Source organism: Akanthomyces muscarius, chromosome 1 (genome assembly GCF_028009165.1).
Source record: "Akanthomyces muscarius strain Ve6 chromosome 1, whole genome shotgun sequence".
In the NCBI taxonomy this organism is placed as follows: domain Eukaryota; kingdom Fungi; phylum Ascomycota; class Sordariomycetes; order Hypocreales; family Cordycipitaceae; genus Akanthomyces; species Akanthomyces muscarius.
In genome coordinates this window covers 495,528-514,736 of record NC_079241.1, presented here as the reverse complement: position 1 = coordinate 514,736, position 19,209 = coordinate 495,528, and the positions used below count along the sequence as shown (strand labels likewise).

Here is a 19,209-nt window from a genome sequence, read left to right as displayed (position 1 = left end):
TCTGCGGAACGAAATAGGCAGCAAAAGATTCAGCCAACGGTTATCCCCGGAGAGCTGTGTACAACATTTATACAATTACGAAAATAGACCGGTCAGCGATGTTACGGGACTCATCTCCTCTTTATTACGGAAGCATTGGTGCTTAGCAAAGCCTGGCAAAAGGCAAGAAATGGTACCTGGATAATTAGAATCACAGAAAATCCTGTACAACACCCATGCACAATAGGTCCCTTGTCTGTCTCCCTGCCATTGTGACATACATCATCGTCAAACCGGATCATCTCGAAGCAAATTCTGTAGTTCGCGCTCTTTCATGTCGTAGGCCCCCATCACATGCTCCTCCAGCTGCGTCATAGTAGTGTTCATACCCGCCACTACCGCCATCATGTCCTCTTCAATCGCGTTGCGCTTCTGCATCGACTTGGCAATATCAGTCAGAGTCCTGGCCTTTTTCTGCTTCCTTCAATTCCAGTTAGCATTCTGTCAACAGCGATGTGCTCGCCTCTAAGGGTGTTGCAAGTTACCTCCGCCGTTCGTGCTCTTCGCATTCCTGAGACACCTGGTGCTTAATCTTGTCCAAATCTGCAAGGACTTTGCTGGCCACGTCCTTCATCTTCTCGTCCCGCTCCTTTTTCAGCTTTTGCGGCCATGTTAGTGGCTCAGATTGGTACATGGTTCGTTGATTGGGTGGCGCCGAGCAAATACCTGGAAGATGCACTGCTGTGCTGCAATTGCTGGAGAAGTGCCGTCGGAATCCGCAGCGCTTCTGGAAGTAGTACGCCTTGTCATTGCGAATTCTGATAGTGACAGGGTAGGATCTGAGAGCGGCGAAATTGGGTATAGATGTATGGACAAGGCGGATGTGGTTTGCAAACAAGCACATCAGTACACCAAACGTCTGCCAGCTGGCAGGCTCTACGTCTTCAACGCACAGCACCTGGTCACTTAATCGGGATTGTTTATTAAAGACATATTTCCCACATTCCACTTGAGCTTTTTTATCCTTTTATATACTTGAGAAACACCTCTTTTTTGGGTTTATCATACATCATCCTAGTGAAAGGTTGATACTTCTATCTCGTAAGGGCAATGTCGTCTATTCTCAGAATCATCTTCACCGTCTCTGCCGCCAGCTCAATGGCGCTTGTGCTGACCAGCAGCGGCTGCAGCACGTTCTCCTTGGAAATGTTGGAGTTGACGCCACCAGACTTGATGCTGACACCGGCACTCTTCTCGCCCATCTCGTGGCGGTGTCTTAGGTCAGTGACAACCTTGATGCTGTTGAGACCGGCATTCTCTGCCAGTGTTGTGGGGATGACTTCCATGGCATCAGCAAAGGCCTTCCAGCAGATAGCCTCGGTGCCAGTCAGACTGCGGGCCTGCTTGGCCAGCTGTGCGGCAATCTCAATCTCGGGAGCACCACCGCCAGCAATGAGGGCTTTCTTCTTGACGAGACAGCGGACGACGCAAAGAGCGTCGTGCAAGCTTCGCTCGGCCTCTTCCAGAATCAGGGAGTTGGCACCACGGACGACAATGGACACGGTCTTGCCAGTGGCCTTCGCGCCCATAACCTTGACCATGCGCGCTCCGGAGGACTGGACCTCTTCGACAAGGTCAGCAGTTCCCAGCTTGTCCTCGGTGAAGGAGTCGATATCAGCGACGGGCTTGCAACCAGTTGATCTGCAGATAAACTCGACCTCGTCGCGTTCGATTTCCTTGATGGCCATAATTCCGAGCTTGGCGAGGAAGTGCAGCGACAGATCGTTGACAGCATCTCTGAGGATCGACTTCTGAATCAGGAGGACGTTGCACTTTGCCTTCTTGATCTTCTTGGCCAGGTTGAGCAGATACAGGCGCTCCTCCTTGACAATCTTGTCCATCTGGCGGTAATCGTTGACTTGGATGGTGTTTTCCATCTGCATTACAAGTCAGTATTTGCAATTCAGCACAATAAGTCATAAGTCACATACGTCGGGCTTAGGAGCGCTCAACTGGAACTGGATAAGACCAATCTTGGCCTTCTCCATTCTAGTAGGTCCGCCAGCGTTCTTCAACACGGGCTGGTTGAGAACAAGGCCGTCAACCAGCTCGCTGTCTTCGATTGTGCCTCCAACTTTTCTGATGATGCGAATATTGTGGAGGTCGACATTCTCGGCCGTCTTGAGATCGATCGTCTTCGTTACAGCGTTGACAGCCATGGGGCCAAGAAGGTTGGAGTACTGAGAAACAATCTTGGACGACAGCGATGTGTTGGCGGCTTGCAGCAGCGAAGCAGTGTCGGTCAGAGAAATGGGCTGGGACATGTCGTGGAGGACCTCGACGGCGGCGGCAGCGGCGCGCTGGAAAGACTCGGAGATGACGGAGGGGTGGATGCCCTTGGACAAGAGGCGGTCGGCGGCACCTAGCAAGCTACCGCAGATGACAACGACGGAGGTGGTACCGTCACCAGCCTCAACATCCTGCGCACCGGAGAGATTGACCAGCATCTTGGCGGTGGGGTGCATAACCGACATGCTCTTGAGCATAGTGTTGCCGTCATTTGTGATAATGGTCTCCCCCTTTCCGCCGCGAATCATCTTGTCCATACCGCGGGGGCCGAGAGAGGTGCGCACGGCATCGGCGACGGCTGCATATAGCAGTTAGTGACGTTCGGTACGTTTTCGAGTATTTGGCTTTGCGTTCGTACCTCTGGCAGCGACAATGTTCGACGAGCGAACCGCCATGGGCTTTTCCTTATCCTATGCAATGGTTAGTGGGGGAGCTCCAGGAGCTTGCTGCGCGCGTGTACTGACTCTGAAAGTGGCATTCTGGCCCTGACCACCGCTTTGAACCTGAGGCGCAGACATTGTCAAGAGATTTCTTAGACGTGAGCTCGCAGAAATATCTTGTTGAGGGCGCGTTTGTTGATTGAACACAGAAACGCTGGTCCACAGGCAGCATTCAATCGAAATATCCCACCTTGTACCCTACTCCGCCATTAGCACCACCGCCTGGAAATTTTGGGCTCGGAGGTGGGGATTATCCATCTTCCGCCACCTTCCATTCTGCGCTTTGCCTGCACGACGGGGACGACGTGCATGCCGTCCCAAACCGGCTTAGCGCGCTGAGGTGGGCACGCAGCAACCTGGCCGAGCGCTGGAGCTCTCAGGCAGCTGAGATTACGGAACGCTTCTCTGCCTTTGCTCCAGCCTTTCCATCACCAAACACCACAACTTGCGCCTGCGACATCTCGCACCGTCAATCACGACCACAACCGCCTCTGCCGCCTGTATTTTATCCCTCACTACTGAACCGTACACCTCGAGACTGGCGGCGCGTCTACCGTGCGCGTTCCATCATGGTAAGCATCCGAAAGCCGCTGACCTAGCAAGGGACACCATGTCACTGACCGCTGTAGCCTTCCGCCACTGGACAAAATTGGGAGAAGTACCAAAAGACCTTCGCCGACGAGGAAGTAGAAGAGAAGAAGATCACACCTCTCAGCGATGAGTATGCGCTCGGCCCCCCACCAGCTTCGCTGTCGCCCTACTAACCCGCCACCAGGGATATCCAAGTCCTCAAGACCTATGGCGCCGCGCCGTACGGTGCTGCGCTAAAGAAGCTCGAGAAACAGATCAAGGAGAAGCAACAAAGCGTCGATGAGAAGATTGGCGTCAAGGTATGCTACAGATATTCTCGATGACGCGGCAACGCCGAATACTGACATGTGTAGGAATCCGACACGGGTCTGGCACCACCACATCTCTGGGACGTTGCTGCCGATCGCCAACGAATGCAGGAAGAACAGCCTTTCCAGGTCGCGCGATGCACGAAAATCATCTCGGACGAAAAGGGCGATGAGTCCAAGAGCAAATATGTCATTAACGTCAAGCAAATTGCCAAGTTTGTCGTTCAGCTGGGAGACCGAGTCAGTCCTACCGATATCGAGGAGGGCATGCGAGTCGGTGTCGACCGCAACAAGTACCAGATTATGCTCCCCCTTCCTCCCAAGATCGACGCCAGTGTCACTATGATGACTGTCGAAGAGAAACCCGACGTTACCTATGGTGATGTTGGTGGGTGCAAGGAGCAGGTGGAGAAGCTCAGAGAAGTTGTTGAGATGCCGCTGCTATCACCGGAGCGCTTCGTCAACCTTGGTATCGACCCTCCCAAGGGAGCCCTGCTCTACGGTCCTCCCGGTACCGGAAAGACCCTCTGCGCCAGAGCCGTGGCCAACCGCACAGACGCCACCTTCATCCGAGTCATTGGCAGTGAGCTGGTCCAAAAGTATGTCGGTGAAGGTGCCCGAATGGTCCGAGAGCTCTTCGAGATGGCCCGTACGAAGAAGGCGTGCATCATCTTCTTTGATGAAATCGACGCTGTCGGTGGCGCTCGTTTCGATGATGGCGCTGGCGGCGACAATGAGGTCCAAAGAACTATGTTGGAGCTTATTACACAACTCGACGGTTTCGATGCTCGTGGCAACATCAAGGTGATGTTTGCCACCAACAGACCTTCGACTCTCGACCCTGCGCTGATGCGTCCTGGCCGTATCGATCGTAAGATTGAGTTCTCCCTGCCTGATCTGGAGGGTCGCGCCAACATTCTGCGCATTCACGCCAAGAGCATGTCGGTCGAGAGAGACATCCGATGGGAGCTCATTTCGCGTCTGTGCCCCAACGCTACCGGTGCCGAGCTTCGCAGTGTGTGCACGGAGGCTGGCATGTTTGCCATTCGTGCCAGAAGAAAGGTGGCCACGGAGAAGGATTTCCTCAGCGCCGTCGACAAGGTTATCAAGGGTAACCTCAAGTTTAACTCTACTGCTACATACATGCAGTACAACTAGAACAGTGTATGGAATACAGTCATAATGTACGAGTACAAGGTGGTCATGGTGCCGGGGAATTATGGCTCCAGTTTAGTAGATGGGCTTCGTTCCTACAGAATAGACACGACGTTTACGCAAGACTGAGTGGCATGATTTGAATGTTCATGTTTGGAGGTAAAGGGGTATTCATTTGCTATATATTAAAGATGCTTGTGCAACGAAGCCCAAAAAATAATGCTCGCCAGACTAAAAACGCCATCCACCCGTTGCCGCCCATACGCCGCCATGAAATGAGAAAAGAAAATGCTGAGATATCATCAATACGTGTGGTGAGGTATATGCAAAGCGCCAAAATTGGGTATCAGAATGTCATGTCCTCTGGTGATTCGGCCCCGAAAAGGCACCCGAGGCAGACGGCTTCGCCTTCGGGTCCCTTTTCCACGCAGCAGCGGCTGCACACCACGGAGCAATGCCCTCCAGCCGCCCAGCTCTTTTGCGCCGCGCCCTCTCTATACTGCTCCCGCGTCTGCTCCTGCGGTGGCTGCGCCGGTGGCGTCCGCCCATCAGGGTCGCACGCATCGTCGGCTGCGGCGTCCTCCATGTGAAACGAGCGCGACAGGGCCTCCTGCTCGGACAGGACGGAGGCCATGTCGCCTCGACGGCCGTGGCACTGGCGGATGCATACAAAGCACGTCTGCGCGCGGCATCCCTCGCACTGGGCAAACGAGTCGAGGTCCGACTTCTTGGTCGGTCGTCGATGGCAGATGTGGCAGGGCGCGGCCGACCGATGATGCTGCTGCTGTGTGGTTTGTTGCTGGGTCTTTTGTTTTTGTGATTGCTGTGAAGGTCGACGGCGGTGAGAGGGCGTCCAGTCGGCGTTGTTGTTGCTGTTGTTGTGTAGGTGGGTGGTAGTGTCGTCGTCGTCGTCGGTATCGAACCGCGTCCGTTTTGATATGGGCGCGGCCATTTTTCGCGCCGATATGCCACCAAAGGAGCAGTTCTCGTCACGGTAGAGCGTAAAGAGCCTACGGGTATCGTTACCATCGTCGTCGTGATCCTGCCATCGCCGCTTACGAGCGTGAGGAGGAGAGTCGTCGCCACCAACAAAAGGCATGGCGGTGCATCGGCCCCCCGTGTGCAACGGCAATCGTAACGCGTGTGACAAGGGTAACGCTTGTGCTGCTGTGGCACGGCCGTTTTGTTATGTAAAGGAAGAGAAAGGCCGCGTATCCAACGATACTAAAGCGTTTGTTGAGGGAGAAACACGGTGAGAATGTAACGCCAATGTCGGATTGGGCAGGAGAATGATTAGACCGACAAACCAAACGTTTTTGTTGCTGCAGGCAGAGGTTGGAGCGGCGCGCTAACACTGCGGGGACCAACTAGCACGTCCAGTGAGAGCACAAGGTGTGGGCAGTGGGCCGCCTTACCAGGCACCCGACAGCGCTAGCCCGTACCTGGAGCGCTGTGTTGAGCTGCCTGGCCATGAGTTACTTACAAACTTTGCAGGCAGCAAGCTCATGCAATGACTGCGGCAATAATGTATAGAATAATATCGATAATTTCACTGCGCAACAAGTGATGGGGATAACTACACCCCTAGTTTGTCCACAGGAGTCGTCAAACTTAAGGCTGCAAGAGCCAAATCTCTGCCCTGGCTTCCCGTGTAATTGGTTGACCGAGCCCAGCAGTGGCGACAGCGAGAGCAAGTAGGACCGTATTTTTACAGAAAGTTTTCAAGACAACTTAAATTTGTAAGTCTAAGCTCAACTTTGAAAGTAGATCTGTAGAGAGTAAACGTGTCCTCGGGAGCCAATAGCGGATAAGGTCCTCCACGGTGTCCGCGTGAACAGCTGTAGTATTTGGGACTTCAAACTAAACGGAATCGAATGGAACATGGCAAATGAGACAGGCCATGGCGGGAAGATATGAAGATCGACACTCGAACTGCACCCATTACATCGGCCTCACTCTAGTTCTATGTATTATAGACGAATTTTATGTCTTGAGTGAGCTGTAATGCAGCCTGGTACACGTACTTGGTGGATGTTAATAGGCTTGCACCGGAGATGCGGGCTACATGTCCTCGCTCTCGTGGCAATTCCGCGTCGCCGTACCGAAGCTAGCTATTTTTCTAACATTCTTGACAATTATTGCATTCGGCTGTGCCTTTCCAGAGACAGTCAAGCCCAAAGCGCTGTACGCCGTGGTTACACTGCTGCAGCTACGTGGTGGTCACGGCGCAGAGATGACCAAGCAATCAATAAAGAGTTATGACAGGCAGGCCGGTAAGCATAAGTAGTATTTATATCATGTGGGCAGCGTAATCTGTGTCGCTAACAACCACAGGTTACTACACAAAGACAGGAGCATTTCCTTTGAACGCAGCGAGACTCGCACTGTAGCTAGTGTCTAAGCTTCGCCGAAGGCGTCTGTTCTACGAAACAAATGCTCCTGCTTCGCGAGATCTTTAGGAGTAAGTATTATTTTATATGAGGTTTTAGTTTTTATAGGCATTGTAAGAGAGTGCTGACTCTATAGGGAGAGAAGATCGTCATTGGTCTAGTAACCAGCGCCGTGTATACATCCGAGCGAAAGGTACATGCAGCCAAGAACACGGACGCACGAAAACCCAATGAATTTGAATATATATATATCGGTACTTTTCCTCTCTCTGCAGCGTTTGTAGACACTTTTCCGTTTTATACTCATGATACATCCTCTTCGTTCCCAAAATTTCACAGCTTCACTCTCACGTTCTGACCAGCGATTCCTTTCCAGTTGAAACTACAAGAGCTCCGTGCACATCCCCTTAGAGAATTTTGGCAAGCAAAACACTTTTGCTGAAGGCTTAAATTTCGCTTCCTGATTTTCCATAGTACTGCTTCGCCCTTCAAGCTCTGCTGTGGTTCTATTGCATCGTCTCGCCTTCCAACGACAACACGAAACTTCATTCAACGGCAAAACGTTGCCGACTATTCTTCACTTACCATGAGCAATTTAACATCACATTTACGCTTCCACCAGAAGCTATGACATTTGTCAGCGCCCCAAATGCGAGAGGCGCTTTGGACACTGTCTGTAGCTATCTCAGCATTATGCTCATTTGTACCTGGTCGGTCGTGCATCTCGACATCCCCGCGCAAATTACACCGCGGGGAAACTCGAATGACAAAAACACAAAATTGTTTTATCGATCATTCAGGAAACTTTGGTGCTAGTCAATGGTCTTTCGCCAAGGGTGGTCCTTGGAAAAGCCTTGGCGGATAGATACTCTGTCTCTGCCGCTCGGGCCAATTCGAGAGCTACATGGCACACGCTCTGATTATACTCGATGGTGCAGTTTTCATACTTGCACGCATTTTCATAACTGTCGAGGTGTTGCAATCGTTAGCCTGCTTGCCCCCGACAGCGTTCTCGCCAACGTGGGCTCGGTCTACCATGTATGTCGTGATATGTATTTGCAGGGAATTAATTTGAGTTATGTTAGAACTTTTCAATACCTGATAATAATATCAAGAAGAAGATTGAGAGCCACAGGCATGACAACTTTCCACAGGAACAGCCTCAATTTAGCTTTTGCTAATAAGCACCCTTTGCGGCGGCCTATGCAAGCTAGAACAAGACCTATGCCTAGATTTCCATGGACTCTCGGCTAAGCCGTAATTGATGCGATTCGGTCAAAGAATCGACTTTGTAACAATTTCGTAACACTCGCTCAGTTATCGGCATAAACAGTAATTTGTTCGATCATCTGCAGGCCCAGCCTTGCCGTGGGGCCGATCGGCGATCCAGCAGGGTCGCACTTCACACACTGGACGTTTGCGTGAGGGTTCACCAAGATGCGCATTCGTCTGTTCACACGTCGTTGGACATTTTTTGCGCCCTTTGTAACACAACCTTCCGACATCGCAGCATACCGCCCAATCGAATCGCACGGAGGCCCCGGTCCTCGTACGACATGCAGTAGCGTTGCGATCTGGCGAGTAGGAAAGGCCGTCACCCTTTCCTCGCAGGAGGATTGGTCAATTTCTCTAGCCACTACCCAGACTGCCATCAGAGGCGTCCAAATTACCTACTTGGCCAAGATCAGATGCTTAAACTTTGCAAGGAGATTTGTTTGTACGTGGCACAGTCTAGCTGCGAAAAACAGTGCTCTGACCGACACCGCACTGTATGCTTAGTGCGCCCGTGCTTAGCGCAGCACAGTGCCTGCCGTGCACTCACGCTTCCCCATACAATCTCAGCTTCAAACACGACCCACACGCTTCACCAGTTTGCCGCCAGCCTCCTTCCACCTGAACTCTACACACTTCAGTCAGCTTCGCTCCCAGCGCAAGTCGCGTTATTGCTGTGTTTCTCCAGCGACGTGCATTACTTCAGTTCGTTTCCCAGTCATTCTCTCTTCATTGTCCCTACGATTTCGTCCCATCATCTTGAATCCTCCCCTACCCTTGCCCGAATCCTCCCGTCTCGTTCGGAGCGTTCCTTGCGTTTCCTTGAATCTCTCTTGCCAAATCCTGCGTCCATTGCATCCAACCATCCCTCGCTCAACGCGACTATTCGTGGCGCTCTTTCGCCGGCATCAACTTTTTTTCATCTCGTTTCTTTTTCTCCTCCGGACGCTGCTTGCTCCGAATTAATCTACGTCATGTCCCCAAGTCTAACCACCCTATGGCGCTTCAGCCAATCAATAGGCCTCTTTGCGATTCGATTCGAAACTTGACACGGTGCATTCCGTGAAGCTGAGAGAACGACTGGTTCAGATTAACCTTATCCACCAAAACATAGTGGTGCGCTGCTGAGACCGGCTAGCTCCCACGCCTCTCACAATGGACTCGTACTCGTCGTACAGGGATTCTGGCCGCTCCCCGAACGTGGACCGACCGCCTCGCGCCCGCGATGGTTCCCGAGGCAGAGACGATCGTTCCGATGGCTTCTACCGCAACAGATCACCTGGTACGATTCTTCCTCGTGGAAGCTGGACAATGCGCTGACCTTTTGTTTAGGCAACGAACGACGCGATCGCCGTCGCTCGCGCTCCCCTGTCGATAGATATGAACCTCGTTCCCGTCGAGATGACCGTGACAGAGACGATCGAAGACGCGGGGTCTCTCCTCCGTCCAACATTGATCGCTATATTCCAAGTCAGGACAGCGCGCCGCCTGGGGCTCTCGTCAACCCGGTACCGAATCCTTCTCAACTTCCTTACCAAGTGGGGTTCTCTTTCTTTAGTGAATGGTGGCGCATGAATGAAAAGGTCAAAGACGATAGAGAGCGCGCCCGTACTGGGCGCCGAAGAGAACCTGAACGCCCTCGCGGTACCCGCGAATCGCAGGAGGAACGGGAGAAGGAAAAGGCGCAAATACAGGCCGCATACGATGTGTACAAGGAAGAGCTCCAAGCCAAGATGGCTCGCGCCTTTGTTAGTGAGCACAAGAAGGAACAGTGGTTCAAGGAACGCTATGTGCCCGACATTCGAGATGGCTTCAGAGCAAAACTCAATGAAGTCAGACGGGGTGCGTACAGCCAATGGGAGCAAGATTTGGAGTCCGGGACTTTCGATGAATTTTCTCTGGAGGGTATTCCCAAAAGCGAGAGCAACGGCACAGGAGGCGTAGTCGAAAAGGAGGAGGGCGAAGCGACCGCTACCAATGAAATTCTTGGTGTCAGCGATCTTGTCCCCACCAACGGCGCGGATATTCGCGATGAGAACCAATTTCAGCCAACTCTTCTCATCAAGACGATTGCACCTCATGTCAGTCGCCAAAACTTGGAGGAGTTCTGCAAGGAGCACCTTGGAGAGGAAGAAGGTGGTTTCAAGTGGCTGTCGTTGTCAGACCCTAACCCAAGCAAGAGATATCATCGTATCGGTTGGGTGATGCTTCACCCGTCTTCTGAGTCGGCCATGCCAATTGATCGGGCGGACCCCAAAGACGCCGAGGATGGTGAGGCCGCTGCCACGCCTCCCCCTGCCTCTACGGCCGAGAAGGCTTTAGAAGCTGTCAACGGCAAGACTGTGAAGGATGAGGTGAGAGGCGATTTTGTATGCCATGTTGGTGTGCATAATCCACCTGGCAATCCACGAAAGAAGGCTCTCTGGGATTTGTTTTCTGCTCCTGAGCGTATTGATAAGGATTTACTACTTGTACAGAGACTTGTGAACAAGTACGAGGAGGACTTTGGCTCAGATTTTCAGGCCATCATCAAAATCGAAGAAAAGGTTGAAAACCTCAGGAACTCGGAGCAGCTGAAGCCTGCAATTCCTCCTGCGCCACGCAAGAAGGCCACAAAGCCCAAGGAAGTGTCGATGGATGAGGCCATGGACGGTGAGGAAGAGGAGGGCATGGCTGTGGAAGATGATGAAGATGAGGGTGTCGCGGATGAAGATGAAGTGGACGATGAAGATATGCTGGTCAAGAAGAAGCAACTTGACCTGCTCATCGAGTACCTGCGACGTGTCTTCAACTTCTGCTTCTTCTGTGTCTTTGAGAGTGACTCTATTCACGAGCTCACACGCAAGTGCCCTGGTGGTCATCTGCGTCGCCCTCGTAGTACTCTTTCTAGCTCGGCTAGAGAGGTTGCGAAAGCTAGTGCTGATGGCAGCCCCTTCCCTGAGAAGAAGCGTGCAGAAGGTGATGAGGATCTCGACGTGGATGCTCTGGAGAATGACAAGAAATTCCGCAATACGTCGAGCAAGACCGAGCAGCAGTTCATGCGAGCTTTTAACTGGGTCAGGACGTTTGAGGACAAGGTTCAACAAATTTTAGAGCCGCAATCCTCAGATCTTCGCAAGTTGGGGGGACGTCCAGTGGAAGAGGCTGTCGAGACTGAACTCATGAAGCACGTCAAGCAGGAAGATGAGCACAAATGGCGATGCAAAGTTCCAGAGTGCAGCAAGTTGTTTAAGGAAGAGCATTTCTGGAAGAAGCATGTCGAAAAGAGGCATTCCGAATGGCTTGAAGCGCTCAAGGACGAATTCGAACTGATAAATGCATATGTCCTCGATCCCTCACATATTGCGCCGTCTCGCACTGACGCAAACTCAAACGGGCATTTCCCCCAACCCAACGGTAATTCTGCAGCCGGAACACCCCGTGGCTTCAGTCTGCAGAATTTCTCGTCCAACCCAATGATGGTGCCAGGCTTCGCAGCCGGCGGCGTCCCCGGTGGCTTTCCAGGCATGCACGGCAACGGGTGGAATGGAATGGACCACGACCGTGCCGGTGGCCCAATTCGACGAGGAGGCATGTCCAACCGGGGTCAGTATCGCACTGGTCCCTATGACCGCCGTGGTGGTCGCTTCGATGGCGGCCGAGGCAGAATGGGTGGCTCTCGCTGGGGCGACGGTGCCGGGGCCGGTGCTGGTGGGCCACGGGAGGCTGTCCAGGGACGAAGCTTGAAGAGCTATGAGGACCTCGACCAGGTCTCTGGTAACGGCAGTGGTGAGCTGAACTACTAAAACTGTCTCACCACCTTCGGAGTTGGAGTTGGTGACTGGCATTTGAAGTTGCGGCACCACTAAAAGCAGCCCAGCAGTTATTAGTGAACGGCGTTCTTTATTTATGGGGAGTGCGGACTCTTTGGATGTATTTGCAATTTGAAAGGGGCCACATGAGCCGTGTACGTTAAACTATTATCTCAGCACAATCATGAAATCGATTCTTTGCTATAATACAGCTATGATTGTCTTAAAAGTTCTTTAATAATTATCCTTTCAACTCAGAATGGGGATGTCAAGATTGGTACTGCCGCTGAGGATCGGCGCTGGGTCCGGCCCAATCATAGTGGCCGATAAGCCGGCCAACCCCACGCCTCCAGACTTTTTTTTTCTAGTAGCGAAATTCGGGGCCTACGACTTCAGTTCATCAACCCAAGCCGGGATTCTAATTCCAGATATTTCGCCAAGATGGGCTTGCTTCAGGATAGCAAGAGGTAAATGTCACAGAGTTGCTCTTTCCTTGTGCCTGTATCTAACATGCCCTTTCCCGCATAGTCGCAAGAAAATCTCCAACGACCCGAACAATACGAAATGGACCCGCGACACCACCACATTCGGCCAGAAGATCCTGCGCGCACAGGGCTGGCAGCCGGGCCAGTTCCTCGGCGCGCAGGACGCGCCGCACGCGGAGCTGCACTCGGCGGCGAGCGCCTCGTACATTCGCGTGGTGCTCAAGGACGACATGAAGGGCCTAGGCTTCAACAAGGCCAAGGAGGACGAGGTGACGGGCCTGGACGTCTTCTCGGACCTGCTGAGCCGGCTGAACGGCAAGTCGGAGGCCGCGGTGCAGGAGGACGTGAACGCGCGCCTGGCCGTCAAGACGAACCGCTACGTCGAGATGCGCTGGGGCCCGATGCGGTTCGTGCGCGGCGGCCTGCTGGTGGGCGACAAGCTGAAGGAGGACGGGGGGAAGGAGACGAGCACCGAGAGCGAGGAGGAGGAGGAGGAGGATGAGGCAAAGGCGGATGAGGTGGCAAAGTCGAAAAAGGACAAGAAGAGCAAGAAGCGCAAGGCTGGTGATGAAGTGGAGGAAGCGGAAGGGAGCGAGGTGACGGAGACAAAGGACAAGAAGCGACGTCGCAAGGACGAGGATGAAGACGCCAGGGCTGAAAGGAAGAAGCGAAGAAAGGAAGAGAAGAAGGAGAAGAAGAAGTCGAAAAAGTCGTCCAAATCCACCAAGGAGGAATCCGATGAAGACGACTCCGACGGAAAAGCGGCCAAGAAAAGGGCGAAAAGGGACAAGAAGGACAAGAAGCGGGAGAGGCGCGAGAAGAAGGAGGAAAAGAAGCGCCGCAAGGCCGCCAAGGTCGCCGACAACAGCTCCGACAACAGCAGCAGCAGCGACAGCGATTCCGACAACGACAACGGCGATAGCACCACCGCTGCCTCTACGCCGGCGGCCGGCTCGGGGACGTCGACGCCCCTGGGCAACCGCAACTTTTCGCGGTCGCGGTACATTGCGCAGAAGAGGCGGGCGGTCATGGACGCCAAGGCGCTGGCGCAGATCTTCATGGTCAAGGCGTGAGAGTTGGGCTGCTGCTTGTCTTTTCTTTTATGAATCTGGCGTTGGACATGTGTCGGGGGTTTTCTTGGTATTGCTGTTTGAGGGGCATCATTACACATCATATCGGCGATGGCGTTTCTTTCTTTCTTTTGCATTTTCAGCTGCTTTGCCTGGGGTATGCTACAAAAACAAAAAGTCGACATTGCTTTTGCGTTGGATGGCTGCATTGCGTGGCAGTGCTAGAATATCTTTGTTGAAATACAACGAGTTGCACACTCTTATCCTTGTGCAGTTGACGTGAACTATCCTCTTGTGAACGCGCATGGCATATTTCATGAGGTATTTAGCATTCATGTCTATCCTTTCCGTCTCGCGTTATCTTTGGATCGCTATGGGAATTAACCTTATTTCTTTTCGTTTCCAGTGTTTTTTTGCATTTATCCTTTATACATTTATTTCCATTTATCTCATCTCCTTCTTTTTTTTTTGCTCGCCATTACTCCTTGTCTAATCTGACCGCTGGGTTTCTCTCGATAAAGTTGAGGTCGACCTTGTGGCCCAGCAGCTCGCGAATGTTGGAAATCTTGTACTTGATCATGGTCGGGCGCTCCAGGCTCAGACCCCAGCCAAACACGCGCATGTCCTTTGGCAGGCCCATGGCCTCGAGCATCTCCGGGCGGAACATGCCGCTGTTGCCAATCTCGACGAGCTTGCCGAGGCCCTTGTGGTAGCTGAAGATTTCCATGCTGGGCTCGGTGTAGGGGTTGTACGCGGGCTTGAACTTGAGGTCGGTGATGCCCATCTTGCCGAAGAAGATCTCCATGAACTCCATCAGGCCGCCGAGGGTCAGGCCGTAGTCGGCAATGACACCCTCGACCTGGTGGAACTCGGCGAGATGGGTGGCGTCGACCGTCTCGTTGCGGAAGACACGGTCGATGGAAAAGTAGCGCGCGGGCGGCGGACGGCCGTCGGGGCCCTTTTGCGAGGCGAGTTTGTGGAGGAGCGCGGCAGAGATGGACGTGGTGTGCGTGCGCAGGACCAGGCGCAGCGACTCTTCGGCGGCCCAGGGGTATCGGTATCCGATCGAACCGTACTTGCCGTCCTGGTGCACCTCCTTGACGTTGTTCCAGTACGCCTCGGTGTCCTGACCGTCCTCCTGGGGGCGAGGCTTGTCGGCGACTTTGGGGTCGGAGATGTAGAAGGTATCCTGCAGATCGCGGGCCGGGTGCTGTTGGGGCACGAAGAGGGCGTCGAAGTTCCAGAAGCCCGTCTCGACAAACTTATTGGCGGGCATCTCCTCGAAACCCATCTCGAAGAAAATTTGGCGGAATTCGTGCCGGACCTTGTTGAGAGGGTGAAGGGCACCGGCATTTTGGTCGGCACCGAGGGCCTTGAAGTTGTACGGCTTGAAGTTGGCTGTCTTCCAGGCGCCCGAGGTGACCATGTCCGACGTTAGGTCGGTCTCCTCTTTTTGTATCTCGAGGGCAAACTTGGGGCCCTTTTCGGCCTTGAAGCTGATGATTTTTTGCATCTTGATGAGCTTACGCTTCTTGAGGTCAGTGAGGGTCTTGGCATCGCCGGTTCGGTTCTCCTTGATCTTTTGGAGCTGTGTCTGCGTAACGTCTTGAATAGAGTCGGCCTATGGTGGGGTACAGTCAGTATGTAGATTCTGTATAGTCCTTTCAGGTCGACATACAGTAGCCACAAGCTTGCCGTCCTTGTTCTTTGCGATCCATTTTTCTCTAAAGGCCTTGCCCTGGCCCAGCTTGGTGACATTTTTGTCGCCAATGGCGGCCTCGAGCTCCTGGACAGACAGGCCGTCCATGGCCTTGCGCAGAGCCTCGAAGACACGGGCCTCGTGGCTGCCGTGCTCGGCAATCTGCTCCGCCTCGGGCTCGAGGACAGCCTCCTCGCGCTCAATGGTCTCATAGGTGATCATGGAGCGGGAGCTCAGCCTGTCGAGCGCGGCCTTGACATCCTGCGATGCTAGCGCGGGGAACGCTTCGGCGGTCAAAATCGGGCTCTGCTTGGACAATGCCAGCAGGATCTGCGTGACGAGGTCACCAGAGGTCGCCATGCTTTCTCGGACAATCGGACGAAGCGCTATGTATGGCGCGAACTCGGGTTGCTTGTTGCGAGGCCCGTTCCGAGGGGGGGGGGTGAGGTTTGGTCGTCTTGTCGAAAATGTTCTGAGTCACCTTGGTAAAGTGGTGGGCTGAATTGCATGCCACCCTGCCCAGCCCACCTCCCACCAAGCAAGCCAAATGGCGGGGCTCTGCTGGCAGGACCCGCGAGGCCGGAATTAATGTTGATCCAGGATTGCAGGGCAGAAAACGGGCAACTGCCAGGCGGCCTTGCGCTAGAGCATCCACCGTTGCACCGCTAAAACGCCGTGACGGAAGCGGCATGTTAGGGGTCTTTTAGCATGCGCCAGGTTGCATGTGCCTTAAAGGCGGCAGCTTTGGAAAACTGTACTTGTTTTTCATTCTTCAATTATCCTTTAATCCAACGATCCCAGGATTTGTAAAAGTTTCCTTTTACAGGGTGCTTTTTTCGTCCGTTTACATCATCTGCCGTGTCGAACCGCCCACCGCAGCTGTGGCTCCTCGCCGTTGCTCTGCACCTACCTAAGCCAAAGCTCCAGCTCGGCCATCACACAGTCTAGGTACAACTGCAACTCCCAACACCAACACCGCCGGTCTGCCATCGCCAGCCCCCATGGAAGCGGATTGTTGACATCGACTTGCTTCCGAATAGAGCACACGATTGCTTCGGGCCCAGATGAACACTCGCGACTATGAACGATGATGCTTCGCCCAGCTCCTCGGCGCGAGATGAGACCTGGGACGACGATGACGCCGCACGTTCGGCGCAACCGCAGGGCCGCCGTGCCAGCGCGGCGCAACAAGCTGAGCCACGTGCGCAGCCTGCATCGCAGCAGCGACGGCCGACTTCGAAGAAAGACGTCAAGAAAAACTGCCCGGGTCTCAAGAAGAAGCTCGTCTTCCTCACGCACCTGCTCAAGTCGCTTGACCTCGTCGTCTTTGCCGAGTTGAGCGCCCTGTACTATATGGAGTACGCGTCCCACTGCTAAATCAAGCCGTCTTCATACTAATCACGCCTTCTTAGATGCTCCATGTTTCGATTCCTCCTACGAGCGCTTGGCCAATACCTCTACCTAAGTCCCAAGGACGAATCGTTTCCAGTCGCCTTGACAGCGACGCGCGTGCACGTACTCCTCGTTGTCGTGCCGAATATTATATGCATGCTTTTTCATCTTTTTACTGCCCTCCCAGTTGGACTAGACGACCAGCGTGGATACCAACACGGCGGTCTTGTGATTGACTTCATTGGACAAAAGCCGTCCACGTCGAGAATATACTATCTGCTGGCCGATATATTTCTATTAGTCTTGCAGTGTATCATGTTAACGATACATACCGAACGAGAGCAGATGCGCGTTACTCTCAAGACATTTCGTCCCCTCGCCGAGGATCTGGCCCAGCAAGCTGCCGCTGGTCGAACCATACGAGAGTTGGACGAGGAAGAGCGAGGCGTCTCCGCCCTGATGGACGAGGAGGCAGGGGACGAGGCAGTCGAAGTCGAGATGCGGCTCCTGAATGAGGATGCCGACGCGGGAAATGAGGCCGGTCCCAGCAGCAGCAACAGAAATGATGATACCGACAACACGACACACTTATTCAATGTCATGAGCTCTGGCAATGGCATTTTGGGGCCTTACCATGTGCTTCACACCATACGGCATACAGTCATGGATGTGCGAAGAACAGCAGCGCACTCTTTAACGAGCATGGGATACAATGCGACGTTTGCGGCTATACGGGCTAATGCTCAACGGCGAGCTGTGTCCGAGCTTACTGCGACACCTGTAAATGTATAGATTATAGAAAGCAAGCGATCATTTTTTCGGCATCATGGATAATATAATGAAAGAAGCGCTAATTGAATTTTGAATACAACATGATGTCTATGCTATTTTTCTGCCGACATTACCTACTCCACTGCCCTTCACTGATACAATGATGTCGCCCGACTCATCCTCCGTCACGTCTCGCAGACCCCAGCTGCTAGCGCCAAATGTTTTGAGGTCTCTTGCCAGCAGGACCATGTCTTCTGTTCCAAGCACAGTCTTGCCGATTCTTATACGGCCGACATCTTCCGAGCCCATAGCCATAAGTATCATCATGCTGCTTGCTGAGCTCTGCGTCACACAGCCACCTTGTGAGATTGTCTCGAGTAGTTGGTATGCGCACTGCTTGCCGATTTCCTCGGGCACCTGGCCACCGGAAGGTGGTACAACGACGTCGGCAGAGTAAATCACACCGACCGAGTTGGACTCGGCCACCAGGCTCAGGCCATAGCCGATGCCTAGACGACGCTTGCTGCCAGACTTGTCGCCGGTCGGCACCAGCGGCGCTTGGTCGTACTGCGCCGCAATATGAATATCGCTTACTAGAGAATTTAATACTTCTCTTGCCGAGTGGATCATGCGACCGTTGTTCGAGGCCGAAACACCGGTGCTGTACGCTACGCCGCGTATTCTCTTGACTCGGCCAGGATTTCTGTTCAAGTGTAGCGTCTTCGGGAGGCGCACCTGGCTCGCAAATCGTAGCTCGACAACACCGCCGCCACCTTTGCCTCCAGGCCCGGCGCAGGATCTTTGCAGAACCCTCAATTCGATTCGTGCGGGTGGGATGCCGAAGAGACCAAAGAGGGGCAGTATAGCGGTTCGGAAGGAGTCGACAGAGACGTCGCCCGTCTCGGTCGCAGATGTGATGACGCCAGCGCCCGAGAAGCGCACATTCATGTGCGCCTTGGAGAATGGTGCGAGAAGACAGAGCGGAAGGAGGAAGTAGGTGATGCCACGCGTGACAGTCGGCGGCAGGCTGTGCTCGATAATGTCGCCCTCCGAAGCGCCCTGTCCTGCAATTGTGCCGGTAATGAGACCAGGGTGGTAGGTAATTGTGGTACCCGTGTATGAAATCTGCATGGAGCTACCATTGGTAACCGCTTCAAGCAATCGTAGAAATGAAATTTCGTGGTGCGCCAGGCCAGTGTTCGTCGGCGACGAGCTTCGGATCTTGGAGATGTGTACTGGGCGACCAGTCAGTGTTGAGAGGACTAATCGTCTGGTAAAGGAGCGATGTCCCGTAAACCGCAGGTAGTCTGGCGCCGAATCAGCCATTTTGATTGAGATTTGTGGTTTTCTCGTGGCGTAGATGCGCTCAGAAGCTGGCCTGCTATGGCGGTTCGCGGAAGAAAAAAAATAAGATTCTGCCAGGTCGATCCCGCCGTCTCCACCAAAGAGGAAGGCGGTAGCGCAGTTTAGAAAAGAAGTCGCACGTACATCTTCCTACTATAAAGCAAAATAAAATT

At 53.4% G+C, this 19,209-nt stretch overlaps 9 protein-coding genes across 9 annotated transcripts; 4 read left to right on the top strand and 5 right to left on the bottom strand.

Moving 5' to 3' along the window:
* Positions 1–267: 267 nt before the first annotated feature.
* On the bottom strand, positions 268–789 carry LMH87_005082 (uncharacterized protein; the record flags this gene model as incomplete). Its single annotated transcript, XM_056202735.1, has 3 exons — positions 268–460; positions 525–637; positions 706–789. 3 exons carry the CDS (start codon positions 787–789, stop codon positions 268–270), a joined length of 390 nt encoding a protein of 129 aa, XP_056058262.1.
* A 284-nt stretch (positions 790–1,073) lies between these two features.
* On the bottom strand, positions 1,074–2,846 carry LMH87_005081 (uncharacterized protein; the record flags this gene model as incomplete). The annotated part of the gene is made up of 4 exons (XM_056202734.1): positions 1,074–1,916; positions 1,971–2,626; positions 2,687–2,738; positions 2,793–2,846. The coding sequence occupies 4 exons, from the start codon at positions 2,844–2,846 to the stop codon at positions 1,074–1,076; spliced, it is 1,605 nt and encodes a 534-aa protein (XP_056058261.1).
* Positions 2,847–3,337: 491 nt separating this feature from the next.
* On the top strand, positions 3,338–4,825 carry LMH87_005080 (uncharacterized protein; the record flags this gene model as incomplete). The annotated part of the gene is made up of 4 exons (XM_056202733.1): positions 3,338–3,340; positions 3,398–3,489; positions 3,544–3,658; positions 3,713–4,825. The coding sequence occupies 4 exons, from the start codon at positions 3,338–3,340 to the stop codon at positions 4,823–4,825; spliced, it is 1,323 nt and encodes a 440-aa protein (XP_056058260.1).
* Positions 4,826–5,168: 343 nt separating this feature from the next.
* On the bottom strand, positions 5,169–5,931 carry LMH87_005079 (uncharacterized protein; the record flags this gene model as incomplete). Its single annotated transcript, XM_056202732.1, has 2 exons — positions 5,169–5,832; positions 5,882–5,931. 2 exons carry the CDS (start codon positions 5,929–5,931, stop codon positions 5,169–5,171), a joined length of 714 nt encoding a protein of 237 aa, XP_056058259.1.
* A 3,708-nt stretch (positions 5,932–9,639) lies between these two features.
* Positions 9,640–12,269, top strand: LMH87_005078 (uncharacterized protein; the record flags this gene model as incomplete). The annotated part of the gene is made up of 2 exons (XM_056202731.1): positions 9,640–9,766; positions 9,817–12,269. The coding sequence occupies 2 exons, from the start codon at positions 9,640–9,642 to the stop codon at positions 12,267–12,269; spliced, it is 2,580 nt and encodes an 859-aa protein (XP_056058258.1).
* A 447-nt stretch (positions 12,270–12,716) lies between these two features.
* LMH87_005077 (uncharacterized protein) lies at positions 12,717–13,833 on the top strand (the record flags this gene model as incomplete). Its single annotated transcript, XM_056202730.1, has 2 exons — positions 12,717–12,742; positions 12,804–13,833. 2 exons carry the CDS (start codon positions 12,717–12,719, stop codon positions 13,831–13,833), a joined length of 1,056 nt encoding a protein of 351 aa, XP_056058257.1.
* Positions 13,834–14,308: 475 nt separating this feature from the next.
* On the bottom strand, positions 14,309–15,889 carry LMH87_005076 (uncharacterized protein; the record flags this gene model as incomplete). The annotated part of the gene is made up of 2 exons (XM_056202729.1): positions 14,309–15,451; positions 15,509–15,889. The coding sequence occupies 2 exons, from the start codon at positions 15,887–15,889 to the stop codon at positions 14,309–14,311; spliced, it is 1,524 nt and encodes a 507-aa protein (XP_056058256.1).
* Positions 15,890–16,609: 720 nt separating this feature from the next.
* Positions 16,610–17,713, top strand: LMH87_005075 (uncharacterized protein; the record flags this gene model as incomplete). The annotated part of the gene is made up of 2 exons (XM_056202728.1): positions 16,610–16,887; positions 16,942–17,713. The coding sequence occupies 2 exons, from the start codon at positions 16,610–16,612 to the stop codon at positions 17,711–17,713; spliced, it is 1,050 nt and encodes a 349-aa protein (XP_056058255.1).
* Positions 17,714–17,800: 87 nt separating this feature from the next.
* Positions 17,801–19,018, bottom strand: LMH87_005074 (uncharacterized protein; the record flags this gene model as incomplete). The annotated part of the gene is made up of 1 exon (XM_056202726.1): positions 17,801–19,018. The coding sequence occupies one exon, from the start codon at positions 19,016–19,018 to the stop codon at positions 17,801–17,803; it is 1,218 nt and encodes a 405-aa protein (XP_056058254.1).
* Positions 19,019–19,209: the final 191 nt, after the last annotated feature.